The 21323-nt window shown below is 34.2% G+C and overlaps 3 protein-coding genes across 3 annotated transcripts; 1 reads left to right on the forward strand and 2 right to left on the reverse strand.

The window, feature by feature from the left end:
• Positions 1–323: 323 nt before the first annotated feature.
• LOC132175846 (putative WRKY transcription factor 75) lies at positions 324–3812 on the reverse strand. Its single transcript, XM_059587914.2, has 2 exons — positions 3400–3812; positions 324–669 (listed from the first exon to the last, which is right to left on the reverse strand). Exons 1-2 carry the CDS (start codon positions 3669–3671, stop codon positions 492–494), a joined length of 450 nt encoding a protein of 149 aa, XP_059443897.1. The 5' UTR covers positions 3672–3812; the 3' UTR covers positions 324–491.
• Positions 3813–6483: 2671 nt separating this feature from the next.
• LOC132174771 (UDP-arabinopyranose mutase 1) lies at positions 6484–8836 on the reverse strand. The gene is made up of 4 exons (XM_059586447.2): positions 8314–8836; positions 7511–7761; positions 7165–7333; positions 6484–7040 (listed from the first exon to the last, which is right to left on the reverse strand). The coding sequence occupies exons 1-4, from the start codon at positions 8635–8637 to the stop codon at positions 6672–6674; spliced, it is 1113 nt and encodes a 370-aa protein (XP_059442430.2). The 5' UTR covers positions 8638–8836; the 3' UTR covers positions 6484–6671.
• Positions 8837–18997: 10161 nt separating this feature from the next.
• Positions 18998–21065, forward strand: FP3 (farnesylated protein 3). The gene is made up of 5 exons (XM_059588258.2): positions 18998–19145; positions 19265–19523; positions 19642–19847; positions 19951–20038; positions 20393–21065. Exons 1-5 carry the CDS (start codon positions 19137–19139, stop codon positions 20869–20871), a joined length of 1041 nt encoding a protein of 346 aa, XP_059444241.1. The 5' UTR covers positions 18998–19136; the 3' UTR covers positions 20872–21065.
• Positions 21066–21323: the final 258 nt, after the last annotated feature.

Genomic DNA, 21323 nt, shown 5'->3' on the forward strand with positions numbered 1-21323 from the left:
AGAAGTATTGGAGGAAGAAAAGATGGTGGTGGCGGCAAGTATGGAAACGAGGAGAGTGGCATACGGTGGAAGCGGTAATAGGAGAAGGTGGATGGTAAGTAGTCTCACGGGTTGGCTTGTTATTGCTTCAATATTTGTATACGCAATTTGCATTGTCCCAGTGAGGAGCTTCAGTGGATATGGAGATGAACATGAGATGTTTTTAGTTCCAACATGAAATCTTTCTCTCCATTATCATAATTTGATTCTTAATTTGTTCTTTGGAGGAGTACTGATATATTAATTATCTCTATAAACCTTTTTTTCCCTACGGGGAGAACATGTTATGTACAAATAAGATGATTGTCCTGATCAATTCATTCATCTCATATCTGATGCTTTACATAAAAGTTGAAAATTACATTAATTAATCAGTACATATTAATATTACATGCATTAATTAAGAAGTGCGTGGTTTGAGACACTCGGCATTAATATTGGTTTATGTTACTTCATAGAGGAGCATATGCTTGTATCTGTCTAAAGATCTGTTCAAAGCTTTCAGTAGTCTTCTGTAGAGGATGTGTGTGCATCCCTTCATAGGTCGTTACCACAATCTCTTCATCTTTTGTAAGGCGTTGTATTTGCTTTTTAACATTGCACCCTTTATACGTACACTTGTAGTAACTTCTGCAAAAAAAATTAATGAAACAAATTAAATCATTTCTGTTCTGCTGCATATAATATTTATATTTTTAAGGGGAAAATGCACTTTATCCCTCCTCCGAAGTTTAACCTCATTTTCAATTTGAATTCCAATGTTTAAATATTTGCAATGTGCCCTCATAAAGTTTCAAAATTTTGCAATTCAAGCAATCCGTTACTGAATTCCGTCTTCTCGGACGAAAAGTTAAACATGTACCACGCACATGAGATTTTAGCTCCCAATCTTCCCGTAATGCTACTAAAAATAAAAACTGGCCACCCCCATCTGGCTGAATTGGGGGTGGCTCGAGCCAAATGGAGTGCCCAAAACCACCCCCAAAATTATGCATGTAATGATTATGCATGAATGATTATTTTAGAACAAGGCAAATGACTACCAAAAATTCTTATTTTTGATTGATAAGAATTGCACACTCTATATGATGGTCAATGGTCTAATGATTAAACAAAAACGCTAGACATATTTGTGTAAATATGTTACTTCAAAATGACTATTCAAGTTATAATTAAAGCTCCTTAAAATCATTTAATTATAAAGTATAATATTACATAGTAAGGAATCAATGTAAGACTTAACACCTATGAACACTCAATATTAACAATTCATCTACCCAATATGGGACTAAGGGGTGTCACAAATGGACCTGCTTCTGCATCTTCTAGTTTGTAGCCTTTTTCTAGCTTGCTTTTTTTCTTTTTCTTTTTCTTGTAATCGGTTGGTATGCAACTTGTTTGACTTGTAGGATGGACTTTTTTTTAACCTTGAAAGTGTTGTGATTTCTTCCTTTTGGGATGAAATAATAGTTGATAATAAAAAATGTCGTAGATGATTTGGCTTATGTGAGTTTAGAGCTAGGCTTGAGCTACTCTGAAGATGACAACAAATCAAAGAGTGTCTAGTAAACTAGCTAGTGTCCAATCCTGTGAATTTCAGTTGAAAATGAGGTATAATAGAAACAGGATGAAAGATGAAGAAATTCTGGCCGTTGATGTCAATTGAGCAAAAGATGACAAATTAATAAAGTCCCTCAAGCAGAATAATCAAGCATGCTTCTTCTGCAGTAGTCAGAGTCGATGAATCGGGATGTCAAGTTATAGAAGTAGAAAGCTATAAAAATAAAGATAAGAATTAGAGAGCATAGTTCCCGTTTGATTTGATTATATATATAATCATGAGGTTTCACCTTTTATCATGTGAATGAAGACCATATGCAGACTAGCTTGGTGAAGTTATGTAGCTTGAGACAAGTTGATATTACAGGGAAACTTACCCCCCCTACAGAGAGTCTTGGTGAAATAATTCAGGTGCCTTAAAGTGTGTTGGCACTGCAATTTCACAGATAAACAGTGCGATTTTAAATCAAATTAAGAAAATGAAACATGTCTTTTGAAAGTACGTTTTTAAAAAATTGTAATTAATAAATGTATAAAAATCAGCGTTTTCATATCGCAGGCAAATAATTGCATACGTTTTTAAACACTACTTTTTCAAATGGCACTTTTTGAAATTGCAAACACAAACGAACCATGTTACCAGGTTTTGTTTTGGATTTTATACCAAGCATCAGCATTTACCTATAATGAATCTCTCAATATACGTACATAGAAATGTCAAGGTAAAACTTGTACACTCCCTTGCATGAATCCTGATTTGTTGCTCTGACAAGCTTATTATTACACACTAGAACTAGATACTTGTTATCGTGCATAATAATTATGAATAATATAGAGATCAAAGAGAGAGTCGAAATACAGATTTACATGATTTGGCAAGATCCTTATGTCCATAGAGTGTGCGACTTTATTTTGATATTTATGATTCAGGCTTCAAACATAACATATATATAACCCTAATTGTAAGGGCTTATTTTGGAAACCCCGCACCCCCCACAACCTACGCAAACTTAATTATGCTCTTGAGAGTCTACTTGGCCGATCACTAGTATTCCAATAGAATATGGAGGAATGATAGGAACCCAACTTTTTTGCTCAACAAAAGTCTAACTTTTGCCTTATTTATTTTTAAAAAATAAAATAAGATAAAAAATAGAAAAAAATGTTTGAAGCAACCCCATGTATTTTTTGTCTTTCTTTTATTTGGTATTTTTTAAAAAATGAAAAATGATATTTTTTTTCATAATAATGACATTTTCTTAAAAAAAATGACATTATTATGAAGAAAAATACCATTTTTTATTTAAAAACAAATACTAAATAAAAGAAAGGCCAAAAATAGATAGGGTTGCTTTAGGCATTTTTTCCATTTTTCATTTTGTTTTTTTTACAGAAAAAAAAAATGGTAAAAGTTGGACTTTTGTTGGGCAAAAAAGTTGGGCCTTTAGCATTTCTCTAAAATATGAGCCACTAATTCAACACTTGTCATATTAGCTAGACTGATATTCCCAAATACTACTACTGCAAGAAATATATGACGAAAGACTGAACATCAAAGAAACGATTATGAGTGCATATCTAGAAGGATGTATAGTTATATATAACGCATGCACCACATGAGAGTTGCACTGGTTCTACATGGCCAACTTCTGATCGGAAAAGGAGCAACCAATTCTGCTGAATCTTTCTTTAGTTAATGAGGGGTTAGTTCCTCTCCATCAAGGAGAATGGTGGGAGTAATTATAAGAATTTAAAGCCAAATTAAGTGATCCGAAAGATGATTACAAAAAAGATACTAACCTGGGGAATTTACTGTTCTTCACCCCCTTTTGCCCATATTTTCTCCACCGGTACCCATCATCAAGTATATCAACCTGGCTCCTCGTTTGAAATGCAAACCTGTGCTTTTTGATCTGCTTCTCTCCCTTCTGTCCTGATTTCACCTTTCTCTCTGACCCAGAAGACCCTCCTCCCTCAGATATGTTATTAGCTCTCAAAGGTTGAATTTTGGCTTCAACTTTCATCGTGTCTGCGCTGTTGCGGCCATGAAAATAAGTTGGAGGATTTTCCATGTTTAATGAGGAAGCTGTAGAAACCGATCAAGATCTCCTTGAATAAGCTGGTAAAATTATTTGGTTTCTCTGCGTTGGAGAAGCTACGATCCAACTCACGCAAGTTGTGAGGGATTGGAGGTGTGGAAGAAAAAGGAGAATTAATGGAGTTTATGTATTGCAAGTGAAAAAGGCAGCACATGTGGAAAATGGGTGGGCGGCGTCATGGCTACTGTCCAATCACGATGGCTACGGAGAAATTTGAGGCATAGAGGGGCTAATTTACAAGCGTGCATCCATCAGGTGTAGATTAGATAAGGTATATCGTAAACGGCACGTAACTGATAAGACACGGAGCCGAGTTAGCAGACTTAACCAAGATTACTGACTGGCTGGCTAGATATGAAACGCAATCTTGACCCTTGGATTGACGTCATGATTGAGATTTCCTGTTATTAATAGGTTGACCGAATAACAAAATAGAAATTTGCCCTAACCCAAAGAGGGGATGTGGGTTAGGGCAACTCAATAGATTTTAAAGCATAAGATGACAAATTTAAATGAAGCATTGTTTTATCTATAAATATTAAATAAATTTTTTTTTTTTTTTAATTCTCTAATATATATATTTTATTTAGATTCACTATGAATTGTTGTTCATCTTGCTTTATTTTTATGTCTTAAAAAGCCAAAGGCATTTAAAGTATATGAAAGTTTGACTTCGCCGAGTAATTAATGTTCTTTTTATCATTAATTATTTATCAACGGGCCTTTTAATACTTTTTTTAAAGAAAATAATAATGAAATAAAATAGAGACAAACGATTATAGGTGTTCAGTCTATAACCTATATCCACGTGATAAAGTCCTAATAGCTACATTATTGCTCTTATTCTCTTAATAATTTACAATTCAACAAATTCCTATTTATAGAGATGGAGAAAATACAAAACTATATGGAAAATCAAATCAAATAAGAATTAAATGTATTTCAAATCTTATTTGATTTAATTAAATGCTCAAATCCCTTAATACAAAATCATATCCAACAGTTTAAAATTTCATAAAGAGACCTTATATGTATATAAAAATAAAAGGGTAAAGTTCACTTAACTCCCTTAAACAACCGTCCCATTAATAATTTATCCTTCAAATTACCAAAACAATGACAATATACCTCCAATGCTAACAAATGATGAAATTACTCATATAGAATTTTTAATAAGACAAAAATATTCTTACAATTTTGAAAAAAATAAATAAATTTTAGTATTTTTATTTTTATTTTAATAAGGGTAATTTTATCATTTTGTTAAAATTTAAGATACATTGTCATTGTTTTAATAATTTAAATGATAAATTATCACAATTAATAATTTAAGAAGTAGAATACATTAAGGTGATAGCTTGGAGATGATAAATAAATTTTAGCCAAAATAAATCTAAGGGCCAGCCGCCCATATGGTATTGAAGCAGCCTAATGACAGGGTCTTAAGGGCTAGCTATGAAGGTTTGCATTTGTTGACTCGGGATAATGATTCTCCTTGAAATTAATGAAGTTTGTCTTTAATGCTCAAACTGTCAAAAGAAAAGGAATATGCTCTTCTTCACCAAAACCCTCCATTTAAAGCCGTGTCAAACTATACGTGACAATGACATATTATTTGAATTTTGAAGAAAGAAGTATCATTTTGAAATGAAATGGAAAAGTTAGTTTGATGGACAGAATGCTGAGAAGATAAAACAGAATAAATTTGATCTTTCGGTGAGACGTAGCAGACTTTCTCATGCTTTGCTCCATGGTCAAAAGGTGGCCTGTGAGTTAGGTTAAGCTACAACTTGATATTAGCAACTGCCCACTTTCTAGTTTAACAATTTTTATAGAAAAATGATATAATACTCTTAATTAAGGCCCTCACGTGTTAATGAAAATTATCATGGAATGTTATTTGTACTTTTATTTATTATTTTACTAACGATGATTTTTAAAATTAAAAAAGAAAAAAAAAGTGTAATACTTTTCATTTGCACACACTTACATGAATTAAACATTAGCATAAACCCCACATTTTAGCTCCATAATATTCCTTGGCCGTGTGTAAATCCTTTTTAAAGCAAGGAAATGTTTGGGGGTAATATAACTTTTACCGTATTCCTTTTACAAAAAGGAGCCATCAATTGGTAAAATCATTAAGAATGTATAATTGACAAGTCAAAAATTGATTAATTAAATTGATAAGTTATATTTATTTGCTTAAGCATTTAATCAATTATGAATTATATCATTAAAAAACTAATAGCTAGTAAAAGCTACATTAACCCAAATAGTACTCTCTTGACAGCTTGATTTATTTGCCACCGAAAGAGAGCCATTCAATGCATCTCCTCCCATCAATTTAGTGTCCCCTCAAAAAAAAAAAAAAAAAAAAAAAAAAAAAAAGAGAGAAAGTATGGACTTAAACTATTACCCCAATGACAATCTACTCTTCAAATCATTAATTACAACAATTTATTCCACAAACTACCAAAACGATGACAATGTACCCGTTAATGCTAGCAAAATGATGAAATTACCCCTATAAAATTTTCAACAAGACAAAAATACCCTTAATTTTTTTTTTTTTTTTAAAAATAAAAATAAAAATTTAGTATTTTTATTTTTATTTTAGTAAGGGTAATTTTGTCATTTGTTTAAGATTTAAGGTACATTGTCATTGTTTTTGTAGTTTGGAGGGTAAATTATCGCAATTAATAGTTTAGGGGGTAGATTGTCATTAGGATGATACTTTGAGGGGGTTAAATGGACTTTAAAAAAAAAAAAAAAATCATAGATATTGATCTCGGACATCTTGTTTTATATATGTATCCAAAAAGCTATTGTAAGGATTTGCTTCAAATTTAAATCAAAAGATTAGACAATACTCTTATTCATGCTGATCAAAACATAGGCCCAAAGGAATAACTAAACGATATAGTGATAAGCAAAAAACATGAATAACGAAAGGGAACTAAAAAAGGCTGTCTACTTTGATTTGGAAGAGGGCCCATCCTTGTTCACAGCGGTGGGCTGAGCTGTTGCTGCTGCTTGTGCGGGTGGGTTGAGCTCATCCCAGGCTTCAATCCAGGTAACCATGGCATCCCCAAGCTTCTGAAAGTAAGGATCAACAGGGCCAAGCTTTTCCTTGACCATCTTTGAGAGCTCCAGGTAGCAATTCTGCACAGTCGTGCAGTCTTTGGGGAGGACAAGAGACTGGAAGAATGGAATGATCTCCTCCTGCCAGAATATGCCCTTGTATTCCTTCTTCAAATTCACAAATGGGTTGCTTGCTTTGCTGTGCCAAAGGTATGGCAACCCTGTCTTCACCCCAAGACTCAAATGGTCACAGATCACCTGAAAAAACCAAGCACCAAATTAAAGCATTGAGTAGCTAGGTGTGACCATCAAAATCTATGAGAAAGCTATCCATCAGAGCACTCTATGAAGAAGTCAACAAATGAATTAGAGATATACGTACCTTGCAACACCAACCAGCCCACATGTCATCGTATCTGCCAATTGGTTGGCCATCGCCCATGAGCCCAAAATACATGGCAGGTCCTATAAGCTCCCTGTCGAAAGCAAGGTTCATCCCACACATTGGGAAAAGGGTGCCTTTGGGAATTGTCATAACAGCATCCACATATCTGTTCGAGCTAATGTTAATGCATAATTAGGCAAGATTAAGCTGCAGACAGACCCACTAAAACACGTACAAAATGAGTTATGGATCCTAGCTAGGTTGCCTCAACTGTACAAATTCCTGTGAAATTCAGACAATTTAATTTAATATGCTGATTAAGGAGTGTGAAAAAAAACTTAACCTGGTGTTGCGCTCGCGAGGCTTGACAAGCTGAGTGGGTGCGTCATAGTCGGGAATGTTGAGCCAGAGCCCGTGAGAGATGGCGGTGGGGACTCCTTCTCTCAAGCTAAATGGGTATCCACGAACGAAGTCAGCCCCTTCCCTATACGGATCATACAGGGTATTGAAGAAATGCGGCGTGGAAGGTGTCAGCACGTTCTGTATGTGCTGTGCCAATGCATTGATCTCTTTCCCACTCGGATCCTTCGCCACCTATTTTTTCATATTTATTCGTGTTTTCAGTCGAACCAAAATATAAATATGATTAAAAAGACAAAAAGAGACAGAAATATTTGTACATTATATTCAACTATCAAATAATCAAAAGTGATCTAATTGGCTTCTATTTGCTTTAATGAGCATAAAGGGCTCTAATAAGGCTGACAAATGTGAGATTTTTCTTTCTTTTTTTTTTCTTAATAATAAAGGACTAAAGTTGACCAAAATAGGGTCCCACCATAGGACCCACATTGGACAGATGTCAAGCATCTGAAGCTGGTGGACACAGCCCACCAGTGCACTCTACTACACTATGAAACATGCTCCACCTCACAGAGATTTTTCGGTTTTTCCTAATTAAGAATATGCCCCTCAAGTACTGTTGACTTTTGAACTTCCAAATCCAAGTCTAACTCGTCAGCCAACCTCAGCCCACTTGACCATGGTCCATGGCGATCCAAGACTCAGCAGACAACGAAATAAAAAAATTAAAAAAAAGAAAAAAGAAAAAAAGAATTAGATCATGGATATTGCGAGAAAACTTACAAAGCAATCGTCGTCGATGGTGAAGATGTACTTCTTCTTGGAAACGAGGAAGCCAAAGCAGCGACAGGCGGAGTCCTTGAAGGAGATGCAGCTAGCCTTGGGACCCAGCACCCGATTCACGTCGTTGCGGTTGTAGAGCTCGTAGTCGAACCCCTCTGGGACCTTGATGGTCTTGGTGGGGTCACCGTCCTGGACGATGATGAGGTGGTAGGGCTGGAAGAATGGCCTCCACATCTCCAGGAAATCCAGGTTCCTGATCGTGGGGATCACTATGTCCAGCTCATCTTTCAACGGCGGTGATACTGGGGTCACTGGGTGGGCCATGGTGGTGATGTTGGTGGTGGTGATGATGATGATGAGGGAGTGATGGGCGTTTGATGGCTCTGATGGGGTTCTTATAGTGGTGGGGAAAGAGGGAGCGTAGAATTCGTGGGTTTGGAACGAGGAAGGAGAGGGCGGTGATGAGGGAGTCACATTAGGTGGCACATGTGAGAGGCTTGTTTGGATTGATGGAAAAGTATGATCATTGACTTTCCTTTCCTAAGCTACCAAGAATGGAATGGATCTACACCAATTACTTCTCTTTATTATTATTTTTTTTCTAGTGATTTAAAGTTAGTATATATATATATTTATGGTATATATATAGTGTCATGTTATTTTAATTTTGATTATCAAATAAATTCTATGAGATCCTATTTCATGAAAGACTCCATATAGAACTTACTTGCCCTTTTTTATAAGTAACTGAACAATCTAAAATCTATTTAGGCAAGTGAATTTATTTTGAATGTTAAACCACAGGTTTAATTTAAATATTTTTAATTATGTTTTTAAAAATTATGTTTTTATTAGCTAAATATTTTAAAATCGAATAATACGTTTCTAAATAGATGGAGATTCTCAATAATTTTACTGTCAAAATTGCTAATATTTGTTGAAATAAATGAGCTTGGTAAGATTTTTCTTATATTTTTTGCTCCAATTAGAATTAATAATTACTGACCCTTCAAGCAGAAAAAATTACTGAAAAATCTGAGTATTTGTGAACAGCTAAACAAAAGAGACACAAAATTAAAGGAAGAATAAATGAGCAATTATAGAGGGACCAACTGGGAAAGAGGCAGGCTTTCGTGAGGTGAAGAACGTGAGAAGTTGCTCGCTCGGAGCGTCTTTGTGTTGTTCCACGTTTTGCCACATTCATTTCCCGTGACAAGTACAGCAACGTGAAAAAACCAATAAGGAGCTCCACAGAGTACACGTGGCAGACAGTGAAGGACAATTCACCTTGGGATGCCCAACAGATGTTGCATTTAATGATGGGCCTCAGCTTTTAATTAGGCCCAAATCTGGCCTAGCACCCCATTAGCCCAGCTTGGTTACAATCTCTTTTTTTATATAACTCTAATGACAATTCATATTTTATAAAAAAGAAAAAACCTTGTAGTAAAAGTTTAAGCACATTAAGTCATAATTAAAAAACATAAGTTTCACTTTGTAGTGTGCTTGAGTCTTATAGAAGAAAGTGCCTCTTAATTTCAACTTATGAAGTAATCTATGCTACAAGTAAGCTATATTTTTTAATGAGAGATCAAGGGGTACCTACCCTAGAGAATAGGTCCTTTTCATTTCAAGGAAAATGAAAATAAACTAGGGTAAAGTCTACATACCCCCCTCAAACTACCACTCAATTGACAATGTCCCCCTCAAACTTTCAATTGTGACAATGTTCCCTCTAAACTACCAAAACATTGTCAATGTCCCTCCAAGACTAACAATAAGACAAAAAAGCCCCTGTAGATTTCTCAATAAGACAAAAATACCCCTATAAATTCAAAAAAAAAAAAAATTGATTTTAAAAAAAAAACGAAAAATTTTAATTTAAAAATAATATTTTTTAAAAAAACAATTTTTTTTTAAAACGGAAATTTTTATTAAAAAAAAAACTATTTTTTTTTATTTAGTTTTAAAAAAACAAAAAAATTTCATTTTATTAAACGAAAATTTTATTTTTTTTAAAACGTAAACTTTTATTTAAATAAAATTATAAAACAAAACAAAACAAAACAAAACGAAAAATTTCAATTTTTATTAAAAAAAAAAAAAAAAAAAAAAATCGAAATTTTTTTAATTCTTTTTCTTATAAAATTGATTAAAAAAAAAAATTGGCCAACGTTTGGATGGATTTTTTTTTGTTGTTAGTTTTAGGTTTTTTCTAGAAGTTTTAGTTTTAGTTTTTTTTTTAAAAAAAAAAATTTACTAAGGGTAATTTCGTCATTGGGAGGAACATTGACAATTTTTGGTAGTTTGGGGGGACATTGTCACAATTGAAAGTTTGGGGGGAATATTGTCAATTGAGTGGTAGTTTGAGGAGGTTATATGGACTTTTCCCAATAAACTATTTTATAGTTTATCTTTAATGGTATATATGTTGCTTACATTATTATTTCATTTAAGATTTTTAAATGATGCTATAATATAATTTGAAGCATCTCTTGATTTGAAATTTTTTGCATTAGTAGATGTAAAGGAGCACCTAGTGGTGTCCTTAAGAGCCTCAAAGAAGTTTGAAGGTGTTCTGAGAGGAGGCTCTCAAAAGTCAAAAGCCCACCAAGCCCACAACATTAATTAGTCTCCACAAGTAGGAAGAAGAGGTCCATCTACGCTACTTGCTACAAGAGGAGGGTTTCTTAACGACATCTCAGCAACACAACTACTTTTTTCTAGTCCATTTAATACTCACAGTCTATTCGATAACAAGTTGAAAAGCAGCCTAGCGTATTGTCCCTCAAGAAGCAAAACTTATGTCAAACCAAATCGGTCGATAATTTTGAATAATCAATAGATTGGACAACCCTACTTCCAGCCAATATGACAGGCAATAAGAGGAAACCGACACGGTCACACAAGTGACCTCATCTAAGAGGAGGATGAATGAAATAGTTTCGTATTTCTCTCGTTTGCTTGTCTTCTTTGTGTCGTGGACTCTTTTTCTCCTAGATGGGTTGTGTTAGGTGTCTTCTTATTATTGAGCAGTGCTCTGAACGATAAAGTGTTTGGTCACTAACTCTGATGAATCAAATTTCATTGCGTATTTTGCTTTCCACTATAATATGGTTATGACATTGTAATGAAGTCAAATTAAATGTTATATGCTACTGTTACAGTGAAGTAAGAGCTTAACATGCGAATCATGGCAATTTTAAAATTTTGGACGACAATATATTTAGTTTCGACTATATTTCGATTTTCTTATAATCAAAAGAATGTTACGGTAATTCTATTAATAATTCATATAAGAATCACATACTTTAAGAATAAATATTAATTTAATAGATTGCAATAGAATAAATTCCTTCAATTTTGACCCCCCACCCAAAAAAAAAAAAAAAAAACTTTGTTGTTTTTCAAATAAGCAATTTCAACATGTTATGGATCTTGGCCTTCCACAATGCTTCAGTGATCGGTTATAAGTTATAATTGGGCCCTTTCGAAATTAAATCTTCCATACTGAACAACACACGTTCGAGTCGAACTGAGTTGAAGATATGCTACACAAAGGGAAATATATGTTTTCAAAGATCGGCCCATCTGGTATCCATCCTATTTGCATTCCGCTAGTTATTTTAGCCCAATAATAATAATAATAATAATAGAACTCTTTTTTTTTTTTTAAGAATTAAAAATATATATATTTAGAAAAAAATAAAATAGTTAACTAAAATAAAAAATAATTTATTTGCTAAAACAAAAATAAATAAATACTGAAACGGAAAATGGATTTTAATCACGTCAGGGTCAGTTAAAGCCAGTAGCCCAATACTTGGAGACGCCAGTAGCCAGTAGCCATGGCCCACAAAACATGTAGGCCCAACCCACCCTACACTATTACTGCAAAATTGGGACCAGACATGTTCAGTGGTACAACTCCTACATCTATTATCCGTATTGGCCCCCGGAGCATAATTGAAGACAAAATATGAATGTATAATTAGACCTTTTTTTTTTTTTTAATTTTTTTTTTTTAATGTAATAGTAGGTGATGATATCAGATTTCACTTACTTTTCACCAACATTTTCCCCCTCATAAAGGAATATGCTTCAAGTACAATAGTTTTTATTAAAATCATTGTACAAATTGGCCTGATAATTTACATATGTATCTAGCTTGTAAGAATTATCATAAGCAACCAAATTTAATTATTTAATGACTAACATGATAATTATCACATAACATTGTCATATTAATTTATAATAAATTTATAATAACAGTTGTAATACTTCTAAGAAATTATATATAATCACGGAACTAAAGGCCTAAAAGCTTCAGCTTCTTTGCTAAACAACCTATTCAGTAAAGTTTAAAAGCCCTATTAGTTCTTCATCTCTCATCCATTTCCCATTTATCTCTTTTTCAAATCCATAATCTCCAAAGGTATATTTGAAGAAGAAAAAAAATGTACAGAGATGGACAAATAGCATTTATCAAAGGTTAATAACTAGATTTCCCAATTATCAAGTACCACACCAAATTACACTCCCAACCCTACCTAATTAAGCTTCAGGAATATTCTTAGGATTGAGATTCACGGTACTTATTTGTAATAATTCGGTCCGCAAACGGGAAAAAGTCTCTATAAGACTCACCTATTTGAACAAAATCCGTCCTTCGTAAAAAAGGGTCTCACTAATTAGCAATCCCGATCTGAATCCATAAGCATTGGTGGATGCACACGAATGTGTCAAATCTGCTAATCTTTCTTGTGATCAACTACTTTCAAAAGGGTGAAAATGTAGATGGGCCTTTAAAAAAAACATTTGCAATCAGTCAATCTTTTGATCAATTTTGGGTTGGTGCAGGTCCCTTACAAAGTATGAGTGGGCCCAAATGGGCTCCACAAGGCATTATCACATGCATGGCCTATCAAATAATTACCACGATATGCTATGCTTTTCGTGGACATGACTGACATTTCATTCTCCTTTAAGATGCTATCATGAGTACGGCCTAAGCAAAAATTATATGCATCGTTTACTCTCCTTTTATGTACCCTCTTTGCTTGCTTTGGGGTGAATATAAGAAGAAGCCAAGAGTGAAATCAGTAATATTGGACACATTATGTACTACAAAGAAGGTGATGTCTCTTCCATGCAATTAATAATGTTATAATATATGATATTATTTTTACCCTAGTTTTCTCTTTGTAATCAAATCCATTTTTCTTATAAATTGACCATATGATATAATTGTATATCAAAGTTAATAAGTTTAAGGTGTATTCCTATTGGACACTTCCTAGTAGTGGATGTAGGTATGTTAAAAGCCGAACCATCTCAAATTTTTGTGTTCAATTTATCTTCTTAACCTTTCTATATTTTTGGTTCTTTTATGTTTTAATATTTTATTCAAGTAATAATTGCTCCTTAGAAAAACAAAAATCATTAAATGATTAACCAAAGTGATGGTAGAATACTAGAATTGGAGAAAGTACTTAAGTTTATGTTTATATATAATTATATATGATTTTTCTTATGTCGTACTAAAGCTAGCTTCTGTTTTCTTTCTAATCATATTAATGTATATAAAATATAAAAGAGAAAAAAGAGAGCGAAAGCGATACGTCAACCCGTTTTGCCAACCCTATTGAATCTCATAAATTTTTACATAATTGATCTTAGATTAGTTCCACATTAGGAAGATAACTGCCTCCATTAAGTGGGTAAATTATAAAAATGCTTGTAGGTGCTTAGTAAAATATTAGTTCCTTAATTACTAGATATGACTAGATTTTCTAAAAGATTTGAGGGAGTTTCAATTGTAGGGGTAGAATCAAGTTGGAGCTTTGGAGGCTACTGTCCCAAGTTTTTTTTCCTCTAAACCTAAAATTTTAGTTTTGCCTCTTTCCAATTGTAAGTTGACTAAACTTTTTAGAATAATAATGTAGATGTATCTAACGTCGTCCCGTCTTACAAAGTTAGTTGGATGTAAGTTGGTGTGAATTTTCTGGTGGTGCTACAAGCAATGCTAACAACTGCAATATCATTAGCCGTGGGCCATTGGGGATTGCCTTTTGTTGAAAGCCATGCATATGTGTATGCGCTTGATACCATAATAAGCTGACTTAACAAATCCAATCAAAGTTACAAGTGTTTGTTCCCTCATTAGTACTATTGCAAAGTGCATAATCAACACAACAAAATCTTAGTTCAAGTTTTTACACGCATAAATGTAAGGTGACGTGTAATGTGTCAGGTGGGACCCTGATTACTTTTGCCAAATGTCATGAATTTAGTCAAAAGATTAGAACATGTCATCGCCATGTGGCATCCAAAGCAACCATTAAGAAGATTTGTTTGCTTTTAGGTTTGTACGAGTTTAGAGCTCTAGGTAATTCAAATTAAGAGTAAAAAGGCAATGGTGAGGTGATGTCTAAAACGTTTTCTAGTTGACCTTAGAAAACTAAACATGGTCATGGGACCAATTAATTTGTGAGAAGATTCAGGATTTCTGACTCATTCACAGATAATTAATTCGTCCAATTAACAACGTTAGCCTTATCCTTCTCTTAAATACAAGAATAAATTAACCTCAGCCATTTTGTTAGTTTTTGGTATTATCACATGCAAAAAAGTTCTCCATTTTAGGCAAAAGGAGAATAACAGTTGTTGTGAAATTTCCTCGTTTAAGTAAAGAAGATTAACAATTTGATTACAACTTAGTTGTATTTTAGTTGCGCCAATTGAAATTAATCCTGTCCCAACTGTTTTCAGTGCCTTATTGAGCTACCAGTCCATGGTTCCTTCAAGGTGCAACCACTTAACCTAATTACCAAACCTTTGGTTGCTTTGAGTTAATTATTATCGCATGATCATTGTTATATTCTAAAACCATGCATACGAGTTAAGGGATTTGGATCCATTGAAATTTTTAGGGAATTTCAGTTTCTAAAATTTCATATTTAGGTTGTCTATTTTCCATTAAAGAGTTATTATTCTGCCACGTGTTCCACTACTAATAAATTAATAAATATTTAGTGGGACATATGGCAGAACAATGACTATTTGATGAAAAATGGACGGCTTGAATTCGAAATTCCAAAAACTAAAAATTTCAGTTGATCCTGATCCCGAGTTAGGACAATTGCAATGAATAAATTGCAATGGTAGAGCCAGAATTTTCATTCAAGAAAGGCTAAGAAAAGTTTTTGACCATCGAAGAGAGACGTTTGGCCTCTCTCGTCCCCTATTGGCCCCGCTTCTAATGGCGTGTTATGATATTATTAGCAATTTTAATTGCAACTTGGGGTTTAGTAATTGAATTTGTTCTCATCTTGGCAATTCAAGGAAATCGATCTGCACAATTAGGCCAGATATGTAAATCAAAGTTTAGAGGATTTTGATTTCATTCTATGAACAATGTTAAAAGAAAAGAAAAAGATATTAATGGCGTGATCCCTTAAAATTCTACAAGAGCTTTTACCCTATTGGAGACAATAATAAGATATTAATCATGTTTTGATTTTTAAACATTTCCTCCAATGATCCAATCTTAGAGGTTTAATCTTTAATCCATAACCTTTTCATCTACATAATACAACTTACAAGACTACATCAAATCAAAGTCAAATCTGATTGGCCCGAAAACATTATCCCAAACTTATCCTATGAATCAGAGCCAACAATGTCTCTTCCATATAATTCCCCACTGTTCACGGAATTAAAGTCAACATCATTTTGGCCCCCTTTGAAATTTCGAAGACTTTGCTTCGTCCTGTACTGTATAATAATAGTTCTAAAAAACCGTATTTACAAATCAAATCCTTTAAAAACACGATTTTACATGTTCTACACACTTTTATTTTTTATTTTTTACATCTTTTATCAAATACTTAATTGTGTATATATTTAAAAACCATCTTTATATATATATATATATATATATATATATATATAAAACATGTTTTGAATCTATTAAAGTAATTAAAGTCCTATTTTGCTCGCTCTGAGCCCATATTCAATTCGTTCCTTTTGTCTAATTATTTTCTCACCTACCAACCAGGCTACCAACAACACATGCATCATCTGAGTTGCATTGCTGTTCTTTTTTGTTTTGTTTATTGTTTTGTTAATTATATTATGAGCTTTTAGGTGGGTGGTTATTTCATGCTTAACATGCCATCTCACTGAGAGAGGTTTCGGAAACTTTTGCCCTTACAAACCCTTAATATTTGTCGCCTGGTCTCCTATATATGTTAATCATGACATTGGAGGCCTTACTTTAGAGTAGGTTTATAGCCAAATCATGGATAAAAACAAACTAATATCATTATAATAGTTACCTTATTATTATATTTATTATTACATATACAATTATATAGATCCCCTTCTAGGTTTAATTGGAGGTTAATATTAGTGGTACCATGTGTATAAAACTATATAGGTCAATTCTAACCCGATCAATTTAATTAAATATATCAAATTCCTCGGCCATAACCCTCTAATTTTGTATTAGGTTTATGTTGAGTTTGTAGGTCAGTTCGAAAATTGCCTACCATTATGTCACATATCGGGTGCAAGTCATATCGAAGCATGCAGGAGTATAAATTTATATAAGTCAACTCTAACTTAACATTTTTAATTAAATAGATCATACTCTATAATCTTAACCCTTATGTATAATCTTAACCCTTATCTTATGTTAGGTTCACGTCTAATCATTAAAATATACTCTTTTAAGTCCCATAACTCTCTGTTTATTCCTTTTCAAACGATTGGGTTAGTAAAATTCGAGGAATTCAAAAGAAGTAACAAATGACAATCTAGAATGCAAGATGGAAGGGGAATTCTCTGCAATTTTGATACCCGTTGAGCCTGGAACTTGATGGGTTGATAATGACAATATACACATGGATCGGTTTGATGAGGCTAGTAGATCTGTTTTTCTTGCCAATGATGATCCCGTAATCGTCCGATTCTTGTTAATCATGCACTCGATGTGTCACATCCTTGCCCACGAAACGTATTGAATACACACGAGCAAAGCACAGAAAAAGTTGTATTTAATACATGCCAGAGCAGATATATTCTACAATAAAGTTTTTACATTTATACTTCTCCTAACTTGCTAAATCACAGACGACAAGTAATCAAGACCAAATTTAAGACCTACCTAGCACTGCAAAAAGTGTGGTCGATACGGTAAATTAGTAAATATACCACTTAAGTAACCCCATTACACAACAACAACTCAGGGGGCCACAAGCTCGCCACGTCGCAGATTATTCTCATTTAATTTTTTCTTAAATATTTTACTAATTGAAGCATTGCTCTAAAATTCTCCCGCCAATTGCTTTAACAATAAACCACAAGGTCGTATAATGGATAGTTTTTTCTTCTTTCTGTGATCAATTTAAGGGGAAGGGGAGGGGGAAGGGGAAGGGGGAGGTCGTATAATGGATCCTACTGTTGGCCAACAGCACACGCACGCTGTCTGATCGTGACCGCACATTGGCCCTCCTATATTGTTTGTTAGATTTATTTGTCCCCGAAGTTCTTTAATTAACGACCCACCGTTGCATGTAACAAAGCATTCCTAACAGTTGCATGTAACAAAGCAAGCATTCCTAACAGTTGTTACATCATAAGTATGGAAGGGTACGTTGTACAGAATTTTAGCACAATGATTAAAGTTTGTGCTTTTATTGTTTTTTTTTTTCTTTTAATAAATTAGTAAGTTTAGGACACAAGAAAAACTTTATTCACATGTGCGTTATTATTTTAAAATGAGTAGTTAATTTGAAACTTTTTTATAAGTTATTATAAAACTTGTTTAACAAAATAGCTAAATAATATGAGACTTAATACTTATGACTATATTTATAAACGACACATTCTATGTGGGATGCCTTTTATCTTTTCAATATGAAATCAGAGTATTACATTATAATTAAAAAAGTAAAGGAAAAAATATGATCAATCAGTCTTAATTATTTCACCAACCCAGACATTTTCCATTAACTTTGAGACAATGTTTAAATTCCAAATGATAAGGTATTTATTATGTAGGGTTGTGGTCTTAAATAATTGAGAAATGCTCTTTTTCATTCTCCTCACTATCTCCTCTTTCTTGTATTTTTTAAAAATTTTTTTTTTTGAAAAACTCAAAATATTGAAAGAAGGAAGATGATGAAGAGATGGTGAGGAGAATGTGTTGTAGCAACTCTCCAAATAATTAGCTATTTAAATTAGACAGCAATTATGAAAGAAATGAAAGTATCTACTCCACTCAAATAAATTTTAAACAGTTTGTTTGCTGTCCAAATAGTTTTCAAAAGTGACAGTTGAAAGGTGTTCGGTAAAAGACCAACCTTTAAAACCCCTATGATATATCTCAAATCCAATTTCTACATTTTCACTACCGATAAAAGGGCATAGGAAATGTGATAATGATTTTCTGTTCAAAAGAGTAGGATCTATCCAGAACAAAAAATTTGGTGAATTCCCAAAATGTCCATTAAAAAAAAAAAGAAAAAAGAAAAAAGAGCATGTAACCTTCGAGCGCCATTTGTCTCAGCATTTCCCTCCCCCTTGCACGTGCCCCCTTATAAAAAGCCACGTCAAGTGTGGGATGATGATGATGATAGAGCGAGTGGCTTAAGATCTGATGGTTCATAACCCACAGTGCCACGAAGCTTAACTTACACAGAGGGAAAGAGAACCAGACCTAGAGAGTGTGGGAAACAAAAAAAAAAAAACACACAAACAGAAAGAAGCGTTTTCAAAGCTTATCTCTCTCCACAACCCAAGAGAGGAGTAGTAAACTAATGGGGGAGGTCTTGAAGCCCAATAATCTCTTTTATCATTATCTTAATCTGAATCATTCTTTGGTTTTCTTTTCTATTGTTTTTAGGTTTGTTTCTCGGGGTTCTGATGTAGGGTTGTGTTTGTTTAGGAGGAAAAGAAACCTGCAGAAGAGACGAAAATGGAGGAGAAGAAACCAGAGGAGAAGAAAGAGGAAAAGAAAGAAGAGAAACCGGCAGAGAAGCCGGCGGAAGAAAAGAAAGCAGAGGAAGCCAAGGATGGAAAAGAATCCAAGGAAGGTAAGGACCAATCTCCGCCGCCACCACCACCTCAAGAGATCGTGCTCAAAGTGTACATGCATTGCGAAGGCTGTGCTCGCAAGGTCCGGCGCTGCCTCAAAGGGTTTGAAGGTTAGGCAGTCGCCGCTAATTCTTTGATGCCATTCAGAGAAACAGAGGATTGTTTTTGTTTTGCTTTTGTAAGTCTATGATGGTTTGAAACAGTATCTGTCTTTGTGTGTGTTGATAGGGGTTGATGATGTTACAACCGATTGCAAGACTTCTAAGGTGGTCGTGAAGGGTGAAAAGGCGGATCCACTGAAGGTTCTGGAGAGAGTTCAGAGGAAGAGCCACAGGCAGGTCGAGCTCATCTCTCCCATCCCCAAACCAAAGGCCGAGGAGGAGAAGAAGCCTGAGGAGAAAGAGAAGCCCAAGCCTGAAGAGAAGAAAAAAGAGGTTCTTTTTTTTTATTATTTTTTTTTTAATTGTTTGATTTTTTGGTTCGTGATTCATCTGGGTTTTTTTGGACATATTCATCGGGTAATTGCATGATACGCAGCCTCAGATAATCATAGTGGTCCTGAAGGTTCACATGCATTGTGAAGCCTGTGCACAAGAAATCAAGAAACGCATACTGAGAATGAAAGGTAGGGAACAATTTTTTAGCTTTCGTGGCTCATGCAATTTTGGCTTTTGCTCAATCACTATGAATCAACCCGTTGGCAACTAACGGTTTTGTCCATTATTAATTGTTGAAAGCTTTTGAATCTCTTAATTAAAAATAAATATATTATTTCAAAACTAGCTAGCCACATTCTTTTCTTCAATATATTATTTTAAATCCTTTGGATTCCGTTCTTTTTGTCCGAATCCATGCCAAGTCTGCCTCTTTACAATTTCAATGAACTTTTTTCATCCTTAAATCTACTTAAATTCTTTGATTGTTTTTCTGAACCGACAATTTTTTTTTTTTAAAATGTTCACTTTTTGTTGCTGGGTAGGAGTGGAGTCAGCTGAGCCAGATCTAAAGAGCTCGCAGGTTGTAGTGAAGGGCGCGTTCGACCCAGCACAGCTGGTGGAGTACGTGTACAAGCGGACCGGGAAGCACGCGGCGATAGTGAAGCAAGAACCGGAGAAGAAGGAGAAAGAGGAGGCCAAAGATGGTGGCAACAAGGAAGAGAAAAAAGGCGATAGTGGCGGCGGCGGCGGCGGCGGTGAGAAAGGGAGCAAAGGAGGAGAGGAAGAGAAAAAAGAAAAGAAGGAAGGAAACGAGGCGAAGCCAGAGGCGCCAGCAGCCGCGACGGAGGAGGAGGTGAACAAGGTGGTGGAGCTTCAGAAAAATGCGTATTTTTACTACCCACAAAGGTATGCAATGGAATATAGCTACACTCCTCCGATCTTCAACTACGAGCACCCAACAAATGCCTACGCACCTCAGATCTTCAGCGATGAAAACCCAAATGCCTGCTCTGTCATGTAATTAATTAATTAAAAAAAAAAAAAAAGGTGAGGAATAATGGTTGAAAGGGTGTGATGGGAATGGTGAAAAATTGTTGATAAGGACGGTGATAATGGTGAATGGCAGAGCCATTGCCCTGTACTGCTCTACATGTGCTCTGTGTAGTTCGTGCTATAAAATATATCATCTACAGATAAAGCTGTAGAATTTTGTGAGGGCTTGTACTTTTTTTATCTTTTTTTTTGGTTATATAGACAAACAGTATAAATAACTTCATATTAGAATAAAGACAATTCAATCGGAAACCTTGCACTTCTCTTTTTTCCTTTCTATCTGCCTTTATTTCTTGGGTGATTGATCTTAAAATAATACTTTGCTGCTGAATATTTTAAAAAATTGAAAATGAAATAAAAATTTGTTGATATTTGTATTGAAAAATGAGTAAATAAAATTGAGAATAATGCGACTTTGCT

The sequence above is a fragment of the Corylus avellana genome, chromosome 3 (genome assembly GCF_965113065.1).
Source record: "Corylus avellana chromosome 3, dhCorAvel1.hap1.2, whole genome shotgun sequence".
Classification (NCBI taxonomy): Eukaryota; Viridiplantae; Streptophyta; class Magnoliopsida; order Fagales; family Betulaceae; genus Corylus; species Corylus avellana.